Source organism: Passer montanus, unplaced genomic scaffold (assembly GCF_014805655.1).
Source record: "Passer montanus isolate IOZ18808 unplaced genomic scaffold, ASM1480565v1 scaffold81, whole genome shotgun sequence".
Taxonomy (NCBI): domain Eukaryota; kingdom Metazoa; phylum Chordata; class Aves; order Passeriformes; family Passeridae; genus Passer; species Passer montanus.
This window is the reverse complement of record NW_024373368.1, coordinates 1,179,573-1,193,413: the sequence shown is the minus strand read 5'-3', so window position 1 is coordinate 1,193,413 and position 13,841 is coordinate 1,179,573. Positions and strand designations below refer to the sequence as shown.

General features: G+C 48.2%; 1 protein-coding gene across 1 annotated transcript in view; it reads left to right on the top strand.

Annotated features, from left to right (window-relative positions):
* GALNT17 (polypeptide N-acetylgalactosaminyltransferase 17) overlaps positions 1-13,841 on the top strand; it is a 207,028-nt gene that overhangs the window by 48,425 nt on the left and 144,762 nt on the right. Inside the window, exon 2 of the mRNA XM_039732914.1 lies at positions 6,814-6,997. Within this exon, the coding sequence (XP_039588848.1) occupies positions 6,814-6,997 (184 nt within the window). The remainder of the gene's footprint in view (positions 1-6,813; positions 6,998-13,841) is intronic.

The following is a 13,841-nucleotide window of genomic DNA, read 5'->3' as shown; positions in this document are numbered from 1 at the left end:
GCAGAACAGCTCCTGGGGAAGGGGGGGCTGCACCCGCAGGGAAGGGCATTCCTCTCACTGTTAAATTGCCAGGAATGCTCCACATGTGTCCAGGTTTTCCCCAGGACAGGAATCACCTTCAGGCTTGTCTTCTGTGTCTGAACAAGGTCTCTGTGCCCGAGACTCCCGTGGCAGCAGTGCCTGTTCTCCCTGCTGAGCTGCAAAGAGCTTTCTTTAGCCCGTGGATTTCTGCTCTGCACCAGCTCTGCTGCCAAGTTCTGCCTTCCTCAACAAGTTATTTTATCAATGTGAGCAGAGTGGTAAATGCCACTATTTTTGGACTTTCAGGGAGGACAGAGTGATGTCCAAGGTCTTTCACCAGTCCCAGGTGTTGGAACCAAATAAATCATTCCTCAGAACTAAACAGCCTTGGCCTAGGGAAGGATTCCTGTTGTTTTGTGCCAGGGGCAAATCTTGATTTGGGAATTATCATTTGGAAGCAGAACCTGGTAGTGTAAGAGGCTAAACAGGCTTTGACATTGTCCTGATGACTGCGTTGTCCTTGCTCTGGGTGCTGATCCTCCCTCTGGCTCTGAAAGTAATTTCCCTCTGTTCCCATTTCTATATTGATAAGAAAACTTCATTTTTGAATCCCTGTGTGTATGGACCTGTAAATGTAGCTTTGTGTTTAAACATTTCAAACGATCCTGCAGACCTGTGCAGTGCTCCCTTCCCTTTACCATCCCTTCCAAGGAATGCAAGGTGGGCAGAAACCTGGACATTGTCTGACTGTTCCCATAATGATGTAAGCACAGCTGGGCTTAAAACACTCTTCTACAGGTCATCATCTAATCTAAGCCTAAATCAGAGAATCCCAGAATGGTTGTGTTGGAAGGGACCTTAAAGCTCCTCTCATCCCCATCTGCCATGGCCAGGGACCCCTTCCACCAGACCAGGGTTCTCCAAGCCCCTCCAGCCTGGCATTAAAAAGGTTATATTATTAAATATATTTTAAAATGAGCTGTGCCCATCCTGGTTTTGGTCCTTGCCTGGCTGGGCTGCAAGAAAATGTGCTCAATTCCCTCACTCCTACCTGTCACAATTGTTTAAGTGAAATCTTAATGCTCTGTTGGACAAATTCATTTCAGCCAGAATTATTCACATAATTTTTCATAGGCAGAAGCTTTTTCAGAGATGCAATATGTTGGAGTACAGGTGAAATATGCTCTATTTTCAGTTTGTATCTGCTAAAATCCCTGCTTGCCAAGCCTGGGCCCATTCATCTGCTGCTTTTTCTGAGTTCCCATTTGTCATTCAGTGTGAAGGCAGAGGGTGGGAGTTTTTGTGACCCCCATTTCTGAAAGTCACCATGTTCATGGTAATCTCTGCAGTAAACCAACACTTCATTTGCATGGTGAAGGACACCAGGCAGCTCTGTGCATTCCTGCACTGGGGGAGATGTCCTGATAAGCTAAAATCCAGCTCCTGGAAAAGGACTGTCCAGTGGAAGGGGAAGTAGTGACCCTTTAGCTGCAGCATCTGATTTGGGGGATAAATTTTTGATAAGTGTTCAGCCCCAGGAAAAATAAATGTAGCATGTACAGCGAATAGAATTGTACAGGGTCCAGGGGAATACTGGTTTTTCACTGGGCTCTAGTATTTAAGCTAATTTTTAAACTTTATAGATCTATTTTTTCCCCAGGAGAAAGCAAACTCTCATTTTCTGATCCCTTTACAGCTACTTTTAGTTTCCCCTGCAGGAGTATGAGGATGCTTTGGGGAGGCAGTGACAGCAAAGGAAGCTGAGTTGTATTCCCTGCACAGTTGTGTTTGTAATCCCTGCACAGTTCCCACAGCCCTGTGGCAGCACAGGGTTCCACAGGTGCAGCCAACAGCCAGAGAAATGGGAGTTATTTACCCTAATAACAACAGTTCTGAGCAAATCTGGCTAAAATTGTGTAAAAACTGCTGCAAGGAGAGAAAATCCCATGTCCCAGGTTCCACCAGGGCTGCAAAGGAAAGCTGGTGCCTGTTCTTTGTCAATCCCCCTTTTGTTAATGAGCCCTCCCTTTAATAGTCTGTGTTTGCAGTGATCAGCAGGACAGCATTGAAGGCTTCAGCAGTCCCCAGAATTTCCAGCATTCCCTGGGACACTGCCCCTTGTAGCAGTTCTGGTTCCTCACACAGTGCCCTGAGAGCCCCTCTGGGTGTCCCCTCTCTCTGGCTCCCCCGCAGGTCACACACTCCACACTGGCCATTTACCTCCTCGGTTTGGTTTTTCCCCAGGTCAGAAATTCCCTGTTGGCCTTCAGCTCTCTGGCTGATGTAGGCCAGGAACAAACATCCCTGTGAGAGCTCTTGGGGCTGAAAAATCCACTGTGCTTCACTGAGTAAGAGCTGTGCTTTGCAGAGATATCTATTTTTTTACGGTTCCCGTGTTTTCCAGTACCATTTCAGTATTACTTATTCCTTCTGGAGAAGGGGGGCTTCAGGTTCTTCTTCCCTGCTGGAATGTGGCTTCCACCCTGAGCTGTGTGTGTTCTGTACCTCGTGCTGCACGAGATACAGATATGGAAAGATGCAGCTAAAAAAAATTTCAGAAATCTTTCCTATATTAGAATCGAGAATGGTTTAGGTTGGAAGGGACTTTGAATGTCATCCCATCCTCATCCCACCCCTGCCATGGCAGGGACACCTTCCACTGTCCCAGGCTGCTCCAAGCCCTGTCCAGCCTGGCCTTGGGCACTGCCAGGGATCCAGGGATGCTCTGGGCACCCTGTGCCAGGGCCTGCCCACCCTCCAGGGGAACAATTCCTGCACAATATCCCATCCCTCCCTGCCCTCTGGCAGTGGGAGCCATTCCCTGTGTCCTGTCCCTCCATCCCTTGTCCCCAGTCCCTCCCCAGCCCCCCGGGACCCCTTCAGGCACTGCAAGGTTGATGTTGTTTTCCCTCAGCATCCATTTCTCAAAAATGTCTTTTCATTTCCGGGCTCTTCCTTCTTCCCCAGCCCCCCCCCATCACAAATTTCCTCAGCTGAGGGTTGTATGGGAGGGTTAATGTTTTCCTTCATCCAGGCTGACACGGAGCAAAAAGCTTTTCCCCCCCTCCAGCTCCCGGGGAGCCTTTGGAAATGAGGGCTGCAAATCACATTAGATTGTATTTCACTAAAGGTTTTCTCTGTCCTAGAAAACTCCTGCCTCCTTCTGAAATACACTCAGCTTAAGAAGAGACTAATATATTTACTCTAACTGTGCTCAGTCTAGGAATAATTTTGCTGTAGAGATTAAATTTTTATATCATCTTGAAGAAAACCAACTCCTGCCAGTCCCCAGGGATCCCCTGTCTGGCTGTTCCAGCAGGAGGGGCTCAGATCTTGGCAGCTCCACGTGGTATCTTGCTTTTTCTTTTTCCTTCTATTCCTGTAGTACAATAGCAATATATTCCATTTGTTCCAAAATTCACAATTTTTTGGAGATTCTGAAAAAAAATTTCCTGTTTTAGCTTTGGGTGAGTGTGGCTTTGGGATGAGTGAAGCTTGTGGCTGCTCAGAGCTCTGATCTGCACCAACACCTCATCTCCATGCAGCCCATCTCCTGAGCTTGCAGAATTCCCTAGGGGCTGAATCCACTCCAAAGATCAAGATTTTTGTGGGGATTAGTGCTGTTTATCACTACAGGTAGGCTGGAGCAGGCATCAGGAGAGACTTTCTGGCAGAGGTTCAGCACTTCTGCTTTGAGCCTGCCCAGAATGATAAAGGATTTGTTCTGTGATTTGAGAACAGTCCTGACTCTTTGCTTTCAACCTTTTTTTGGGGAAATGAGCTGGTGGCACCATGCTCCTTCCCTTTTTTGCTCATGCTGTCTGTGTGTGTCACTTCTGGCCCTTTCAGGCCAATTCAAATCAGGTTTCATGGAATCCCAGAATATCCTGAACAGCCACATGGGTGGGCTCAGGTCAACTCCTGAAGTCACAGCAAAGGTACCCCAAGTTCACAGAAAGGTGCCCAAAAATGTGGTGAATAAAAGCCAGTGAATGGATGGACTGGATGAGGATGTGCTGTCACCATTTGTGTTCAGTTCTGCCCCTCCTGCGGCACCTTTCCAGCCAGCTGGAAACAAATTCTTTCCTCTTCTGTTTGGACATGAATTGTCTTCCTTGACAAATGTTCTTCACTCTTGCTTGGAGTGCCACACACCAGAGTGACATTCCTGAACCCTCCCAACAGCCTGGGCTGGAGAGGAAATGTTGAACCAGCCCAGGGACAGACAGGGGATCCTGCCTGCCCACCCCACCTGGCAGTACTCATCTCCAGGACTCTCCTTGCAGGTGCTCTCCTGCAAGGCAGCATGGAGGGCTCATGGTGTGCCCTGCCCAACACAAGTGGATCCATTTGATTGATTTCTTTGGTTAGATGATGTTGGTTTATCAGCATTTACCAACTTTAAGTAATATAAAGACAGAATGTGCATAAATTGAGTGAGCAGAGACAAATGAGTGCTGGGATCTGACATTTTGAGCACTGTGGGAGGGTCCTCACCTCGAATTCCAGGTCCTTCACTGAGCTGCTGTGCTTGGGAGCACAAATCCCTCACCTTAGCCAGGGTAAGAACCTCTGGAGACTGGCTGGGATCTTGTGGGGGATGGATTGGCCTTGGGGTATCATCCTTCCCTGCTGGCTTCAAGTGTGAAGCTCTGGGACAAGCACTGCCTTGGTGTCTGAGTTAATGATCTGTTATTAGCTGCTGGTAATAACCTGAGCTTGTGATTTTACAGCCTGCTTCTACTGAGCCAGGTGCTGGGATGTCCATGGTTCCCACATCCCACTGAGTGGGATGAAATCAGAAAATCCCCACGTCCCTCCTCACAGGAGTGTGGCTTCAAAGCACAGAAAGCAAAAGCACTGGGGCAGGGAGAAATGTGTTCAAATGAAGCAAGAAAAGCAAAATTAAGCTTTAAAAGCAAACTGGGAGATGCTGAGGGTTCCTGGAATGGAACCTCTTGGGGCTGGGAAGTTCATGGAGTGATCTGCTGAGCTTCTGCAGGCCACAAAGTGCCACCCATGCCAGCCTTCCTGAGTCATCCCCTGGCTCCTGCTCAGCCTGGAGCTGGGAAAGGCAGCCTGGATGTGTGATCACAGCCTGGGGCTCCTGGCAGCTGATTTGTTGTTATTGTCCTCAGATAAAATCTAATCAAGCCCAGTGTGGTCAGAGGGGCTCTCACAGAGCAGGGAAGGATGTTGAGGACTTCCTTGTCAGAAGGAATACTACTCCCCAGAATAACAACAACAATGATGATGATGATGATGATAATAACAGTAGTAATAATCATAATTCTTCAAACTGTTCTTCCAACTGTGATTTACACTCCCAGCTCATTTTTTCCTGTCTCTCAATGCTACTTTTAGAGGAAAAAAATACTTAAATCTGTGGGCAGGCAGGAACGTTTTGTCCAGGACAATGGAAGTCAGTGGTAGGTTTGGGAGCTGGATCAGCCTCAAGGTTATTGTCCCTTCAAAAGCTTCAGAGGTGACAAAATCTGTCCTGTTTTCAGTCAGGGCTCTGCCTTTGAAACAATGGGAATATACCCTGTTGTCTTTCAGTATTACAAAACCAAACAGACACAAAAGCAAACCAAAATCCATCATTATTATTTTTGTGTTTCTGACAAAAGGAGTGAATCTCTGCTAATGAAAAATATTTAAATTCCAGGTGTTCTGTCTAATAAATAATAATAACATGAGCATGGACTTGGCTTCTCACTGCCACCACCAAATCATCCATGGAGCTCTTTATGTGCAGCTCATTTTGAACTTTGCCTATTTCATTCAGCTATGCAGATATAAATAAATAATTCCCCTTGATAAGGGTCTGGGAACACTGTACTTTAAAAGATAAGAAAGGTTTGAGGGGAAATTGTTTTTAAATCCCTACCATTTGTATGCTGTTCACTGTTCACACTGAGCAAAAATTCATTCAGCTGGCACTTAACCAAGCCTGTTTTATTCCTGCTCTGTGTTCAACCTATCCTTCTCCTGGGGACATCTAACCTTCCATGTAATTACCTCTCCGAGAGTGGGAAGGAGGCCTGAATAACCTCCCCACCAACTCAATAAATGCACAGATCCTGGGACAGGTTATCAGCTGCACGCCAGGGGCAGGGCTGGCAGGAGCAGAGTGCCTGAGCCGTGAGGAACTGCAAGACTTGAGTCATTTTTATTCCAGCATTGGGCCAAAGAAGGAGGACATGAAATGTCTGCAGAAAACCAACCCAAACAGCCAGGAAGCCAAAACAACCAGGATTTTTAGAGTATTTTTTTCCCTTGGGAGTTGGAAATAACAGCAATGGGTTTTACCAGGGATGGTTTTTACCAGGGATGGTTTTTACCAGGGATAGGTTTTACCAATGATGGGTTGTTTTACCAATTATCAGTTTTACTAGACCAAAACAACCAGGATTTTTAGAGTATTTTCTTTCCTTGGGAGTTGGAAATAACAGCGATGGGTTTTACCAGGGATGGGTTTTTACCAAAAATGGGTTTTACAAATGATGAGTTGTTTTACCAATTATCAGTTTTACCAAAGATGGGTTTTACCAGAGATAGGTTTTACCAGTGATGGGTTTTACCAGGGATGGGTTTTTAGCAATGATGGGTTTTACCAGAGATGGGTTTTACCAGAGATAGGTTTGACCAGAGATGGGTTTTACCAGGGATGGGTTTTACCAGGGATGGTTTTTACCAGGTATGGGTTTTTAGCAATGATGGGTTTTTAGCAATGATGGGTTTTTACCAATGATACGTTTTACTAGAGATGTTGTTTTTGTTTTCCCCCAGGTCTCTCCAAGTCCCTTGGTCTCATTGAGGGCTATGGTGGCCGTGGCAAGGGTGGCCTCCCAGCCACCCTGTCCCCCGAGGAGGAGGAGAAAGCCAAGGGACCCCACGAGAAGTATGGCTACAACTCCTACCTCAGTGAGAAGATTTCCCTGGATCGTTCCATCCCGGATTATCGCCCCACCAAGTAAGTGCCAGGGGCTCCAGGAGGGAATGTTTGTGTCCAGGAGTCACCCCAGAGCCAGGAGTGCTGCTGCTTTCCCAGTCAAGTTTGGTGCTGCTGGCTCTTCCCTCATTGTTCACAGGGCCCTGCTCAGTGATGAGAAACAGGGGTGGCTGGGCTGGAATGAGCTCATGGAGTCACAGAACCACCGATGTTGGAAAAGCCTCAAAGGTTATTGAGTCCAACCATTCCCCAGCACTGCCAAGGCCACCACTCACCTGTGTCCTCAAGTGCCACATCAACAGAGCTGTTAAACCTCTACAGGGGTGGGGATGCACTGCCCTGGGCAGCTGTGCCAGGGCCTGACCCCCCTTTTTGTCAGGAAATATTTCCTAACATCCAACTTAAACCTCCCCTGGCACAACTTGAGGCTGTTCCTGCTTGTCCTGTCAGCTGGTACCTGGGAGAAGAAACTGATCCTCACCTGGCCCCACCTTGGTTCCAGGTAGTTGGAGAGAGTGAGGGAGTTCACCAAGATGATTTATCAGGGGAAAAAAGTGAATTTCTTCCCAGCCTGTCTTTGTTTTCCTGAAGCAGTCCATGACTCTGGGTGGAGGTGATGCCATCAGAAGCTCAGCTCTGCTTTCACTGAGCTTTTGGTGTTTAATACCCTGTAAAAGTGCAGAGATTCTCCCTCCCTCCCTCCCTCCTTGACAGCTCCTTCACATCCCTGCAGGACCTCCAGGGCCCTTGGGCTGTCCTCAGGCTCCTCCCAGCACAGGAATCCTCCAGGGACACTCTGGGATCTCCCACTGGAGATCTGGGCCTTTAACGGGAGTTTCTACAGTGGCAATATCCTTCCTCTCCTTTTTTGATTGAGCTTTTAAGGTGCTGGTGATGTTTACCTGCCAAGCAGCGCAGGAGAACAGGCTTTAGAAGAGGTGACACATCATTTTGTTAAGAGGATGAGGAAAGACACTCTGCAAGTTTATCTTTGTGAAGGTTAATTTTAGATATGGCTGCCAGAGTGTTCCTCAAAATAGAAAAGTGTCAGTTTGTCCAGGCCTGGAGTGAAATCCCTGATAAAAAAATGAGCTGAGAGAGGTTCAGATTGTGAAAGATCCGTGTCCAATGCCTGTGTCATTGGGGCAGTGACAGAGATGTTGCCTGGCATCTGCAGAGCATTGAAAACCGTGCAGCCAGGGATGCAGCTCTGTGTGTCAGGTGGTGGCAGATTGTCCAGGCTGGGGGAGCAGGGGCAGCTCCTGTTCCCTCTGTCCCCAGAGCTCCAGGCTGGGGGAGCAGGGGCAGCTCCTGTTCCCTCTGTCCCCAGAGCTCCAGGCTGTCCAGGCTGGGGGAGCAGCTCTTGTTCTTTCACCTCTCTGGGTGCTGCCTGAATTCCACGCAGCCCCTTGGAGCATCCAGGGCTGTCAACCACTGACAACAGAAATCCCTGGATGAGTTTCCAAAGGAATGGAGGCCCAGGCTGCATTGTGCTGCTGCAGCTCCTCTGCCAGGCTGAATTGCAGGTACAAATTGCACCTTTGCCTCTGAGATATGCAAATCCCAGCACAATGCTGGATCCTTGGAGCGAGACCTTCTCCAGCACTTACCTGAGGCTGAGCTGCTGATTTCCATTTCTCATCCCCAGCTCTGACTTCCAGCAGAGCCAGCGTTACTTGGCGAGAATTAATTTGAGAAGTAATGTTTCTCTTCAGATTTTGGGGGAAGAAAAGGATTAATTCTGACATTTTCAGGCTTGCGTTGTATTTTTCCTCAGTTCCACTATCCATCATTCCATGGGAGAGTGGGGGAGAGGACAGGGCACAGCATTAAAAATGCTTCAGTTTGGAGCTGGGCTGAGACCTGGGAGGGAATTTGTGGGTACTGAGTGCAGCTGAACAACTTAGTGCTTTTTATCTGTGTAAGAACTTCAGGAGTGCATTCTGTTTATTGGTTTTCTTTTTGTTTTGGGGATCAATTGGCTTGATATTGTAAGAGGACAGTTGGTCTGTGTGTAATAGGCTGGAGTTTGCTGAGAATTTAGAAAGTTTCACCTCTTCCTACCTCTGGCTTCAAGGTTCCCTCGCTATTTAGTGCATAAAGTTTTATGGCTGATTTTATGAAGGGTTGAACACAAACCATTTAAGTCAAGTATCCTGGTCTCTGATTAAAATAGATTCAAGTCAAGGGAAATTAGCCTAAATGGCTTTGAAATTGCAGCATTAGTGGGGAAAAAACGGTTGAAAACCCTCCAGCTGATAAGCATTACAAAGCATGTAGTAGTTTTAAATATAATGGTGAAACTGTGTGGTTCAGCTAAAGGCTGCAGAGTGTCTGGAATGCCAATGGACTGGCACTGGTCCTGGCACAGGCTGGCACTCCCCAGCCTTTCCTCTCAGTTTTCCCTGTTTTTAAGGAAAGATTCATGTGGTGAAGTGCACTGCCCTAAGTGCTGAGCAAAACTGCATCAGAGCTCTGAGGCCTTTTCCTTCTCCTTTCTTGTGCCTGTGGCCAAAGGGAAGTGGAGCAAGGAGGGTTATGGGGAAGTTTGGCACATTTTGTGTGTATTTTTGTGTCTCCAGGCTCCTTGCACCTCGTGGTCAGCACCACCGAGGGTTCAGGGACTCAGATATCCCTGCTCCAAGGGATTTCAGGAGCTGTTGGTGAGGAGGAGCCAGTCCAGCTCGCAGCTCAGGGCCTCTAAGTCCTGCCCAGAGGCAGAGGAAGGAGGGAGTTTCCCTGGGAAAATGGTCCCAGAGGTGTGAGGATGATGTTCAGGAGAAGGTGAGGTCTTTCCCAACACCAGGAGCTGTGGCAGAATACCTTGTTTGCCCTGATTTGGGGAATTATGGTGTCACTTTCTGGTAGTCTGGATTATCATCTTTGCTTTAGTTGAATGATTTCCTTCCCCTTTCCTTTTCTTCTTTCCCTTTCCTCTTCCCTTATCCCTTCCCTTTCCCCCTTCCTCTTTCTCCTGTCCTCTTTCCTCCTTCCCTTTTCCTTTTTCCACTCTCCCCTTTCCTATTCTACTTCCCTTATCCCTTCCCTTTTCTCCTTCTTCCCCTTCCCTTTCCCATCCCCCCTTCCTTCTTTCCCCTTTCCTTTGTTTACTTCCCCATTCCCTTTTCCCCTCTCCTCTTTCCCCTTCCCCATTCCCTTTTCCCCTCATCCTCTTTCCCCTTCCCCCTTCCCTTTCCCATCCCCCCTTCCTTCTTTCCCCTTTCCTTTGTTTACTTCCCCTTCCCTCATCCTCTCTCCCCTTCCCCATTCCCTTTTCCCCTCTCCTCTTTCCCCTTCCCCATTCCCTTTCCCCCTCTCCTCTTTCCCCTTCCCTGTTCCCTTTCCCCCTCTCCTCTTTCCCCTTCCCTGTTCCCTTTCCCCCTCTCCTCTTTCCCCTTCCCTGTTCCTCCTTTCTGCTTTCCCCTTTCCCCATTGCTGCTGGGGCTGCTCACCTGGGCTGTGGGGTAGAAACTCTTCCCTGCTGTTCCCCACTGAGGGATTGGGGTTGTCCTGGGCTGACTCCCAGTGGTGCCAGAGGTCTGGTCTGACCTGTGTGGAGCTGGTTCCAAGCAGGAGCTGTGCCTGCCACTCCTGGACCTTACCCTGATCCCAGCCCTGTGCTGAGCAGGAAAGGCTGTGCTGGCTGTGCACGAGATTTCCAGTGAACCAGGTATCAGATTCCTGCTGGGATGGCTGGGAAAGCTCTTCCTTGGGCTAAAATAGGCAGGAGTGGTGTTTTGGGGTGAGTTATTCCAGAACTTGCTGCCAAGCAGTGCCACAATGAGAAGGGCACTGGGAACACATGCCTGTCACGCTTGATTGGGGTTTTTGGCTTTAGGATGAGATTCCTGCATGTTCTGGAAAACAATCTCAGCTTCCAGATTGGAAGTACCCAAGGTGCTGCCTGCAGCCTGCAGGACTTCTTCACAAATCTTCACAAAAATGAGCTGGAGAGATTTTCTCAATTTTCTGCAAAAGCCTCTGAAGGAGAAGGCTGCTGTGTGAGTTTTATTGTTTATCCATTCCCAGCACTCGCTGCCTGCCTGGGGAGGATGGGGGTTTGGGAGATGTGTTGTTTTCTATATTGAAAGTGAAGCATATTTACATGGGATGCCAGGGCTTGCAAACATTCCCTGCTTGGATACAACATTTTTATGCACCTCTGTTTTATCCTGTGATACAGGATTTAATGGGAACCTCTCCTATGTGTAGCCAGGAAATAAAATTGCTTTGTTAGATCAGCCTGCCTGTCCATTTTATCCAGTATCTAATCTCTGATAGTGGAATTACCAGATGCTTCAGGTTGAAGAAATCATATTAAGGGAAACTATGAAATAATCTGCCCATCTGGTACATTCTGCCTCCCCCATTCAATCCTCCCCTCTCCTTTCAATCCTATCCAACATAAATGTGGAGTTCTCATTATCTCTTTAAAAGTCTGTTCTTTTCTGGAATCCTGCTAAGCTCTGATTCAGTGGTATTTTATGGCATTATAGGATTAAGGGGTAGATTTAAGAGAAATAATACCCACAATTGTTAGGACTATTGGATCATTGGGTGCAGATGACACATTCCTGCTGCTGCAAATCTCTCAACAGCTGTTCTCGGGAGGGGAGCCCCGAGGTATTAAAGTGAAGAGCAAGGATGGTGTAAGAGATAAGCAACTCCCAGAGTTTGATTTTTCACATGTTTTGAGGGCTTCCCAGCCCGGAGACACAACCCCTTCTCCTGCCTGCCTTGGGGTCCTGCACATGGCTCAGGAGGTGCATGGAAAGGGACTTTGGACAAGGGGATGTAGTATAGGATGGGGGGAATGGCTTAAAAATGCCAGAGGGTAGGGTTAGAATATTGGGAAGGAATTCCTGCCTGTGAGGGTGGCGAGATGCAGGAACAGGTTACCCAGGGAGGTTGTGGCTACCCCTGGATCCCTGGCAGTGCCCAAGGCCAGGCTGGACAGGGCTTGGAGCAGCCTGGGACAGTGGAAGGGGTCCCTGCCATGGCAGGTGTGGCACTGGATGGGCTTTAAGGTCCCTTCCAACCCAAACCCTTCTGGGATTCTCTGATGGAAAAGGTTTGGAGGTGTTGGGAGCCTGATTTGCTGCTGTGTTCTCCCAGCACCTGGTCTGTGTTTGCCCTGGGACCTGTGGAGAGGTGCCCTGGGCAGAGCCCCCCATCACCTGCTGCTGAAGAGGGAACAGTTGCACATCCCTGCCTGCTGTAACTGTTCCCGTGGTGCTTGGGCTGAGTCAGAGCCATCCCCCTGCTGCTCTCAGTGCCTGAATCACTCGTTTATTTCCGGAGCTCTGCCGTGGGATTTCAGCACCAGCTGCCTTTAGCTGCTTTATTACCAGGGACCTCATGCAGCAGCAAGCTGAGCCTTTCTTTGGGATACAGTGCAGAAGACGGAGAGTTTTGCCTTCTGGGTAGACTTTGGATTGTTGTTTGACAGCTTAACTTAAAGAAATGAAACCAGCCTCTGATCAATTTTTATTTCAAGTGGTTTTGTGCGGCCTCTGCGGGCCCTCAGTGTGTACCTGCTGGGTGCCAGAGCACTTTGTGGGGTGGAGGGAGGCCCTGTTCCACTTGGGGTCTCTCCCCACCCCTAAAGAGCCTCCCTCAGACTTACAGCATGTTGCAGGGCCCAAGAATTCCATTTTGGCTTTTTAATCACAACAGATTGCATATTTGGAAAGTGGTGGATGTGGGTGTGATTGAGACACGTCAGGACTGCCCAGGAGGATGCACCTGAAAGCTGTAATTGAGTCTCCTACCCATGAGACCACTCCTGCCTTCCCATTTCTTGTGCTGGATCCCAAATGTTCCTGCAGACCCACTCTGGCCATGGTTTGTGCCAGGGGGCTCAGCCTGTGCCCTGTGCTTGGCTCTGATGGGAAGGTTCCATGTGCCATCACACTTATTTTCCTGTGAAAATACAGAAACCTCTTCCACTTTGGGAGTGACTGAACTCCCTGGCTTTGCAGGTGCCCTTGTCTCAGATTTCTCTGGGACCAAAGCACTGAAATGAGCTGTTTTCTCAACACCTGCCACAGCTTGGGCAGGACATGCCCCTGTCACAGCTCCATACATCTCATTTCATTTCATGTCATTTCCTCCCCTTTCATAAAACAAAATGCTTTCTGCCTTTCCCCCTGCCCACAGGACTGTGCTGGCTGTGGTAGAAGTGTCTGAGATATGCAAATATTACTGCAGCCAGTGGGAGAGCTCAGTGATGGCTTCTCAAGGATCTGGGCCATTCCTGAGCACACATTTGTGCTGATGTGCCAGTCACTCGTGTCCTGCCCTGGGCTGTTCAGCCAGGCTTGATGAAGTGACGCTGCAGAGAAGGACAACATTTAAGAAGACAAAACAAACTACTTGAATTATGAGAGTGATATTTGCTGGGAAATAGAGTTTCATGCCTGTTTATTTGTTGTGATTGCTGCTTATTGCAAACAAAGGAGGTCAGAAGAGCTCCTTCTCTCTTGCATGCACAATGTACTACCACAGTTCTGCAGAGTGCTTTGATGGGTTTCAGTCCTACATCCAAACAACAGTCAGGACAGGATGTAGGGCTTTGTCAAATAACTGAAGGGAAAACTAGAGAGGAATCAAGACAGCGGAAGAACAAAAAAAAATTACTTTTTCAGATGTGAAATTCCCTTTGAATTGCATGTGGGAGTGTATTAAAAGATCCTTACAGCTCTAGGAAAAAGCCAGGACTGGTTGTGCACCTTCTCTCCTGATAGATGGTTGTGGGTTTGATCCAGCATTGTATGAAAAACACTCCTGCCCTCGGCTTTTTATAGCTTCAGCCATAAAAAAAGGAAAAGTTGTATTTTCCAGTACTTGGAAAGGTGCCACCTGA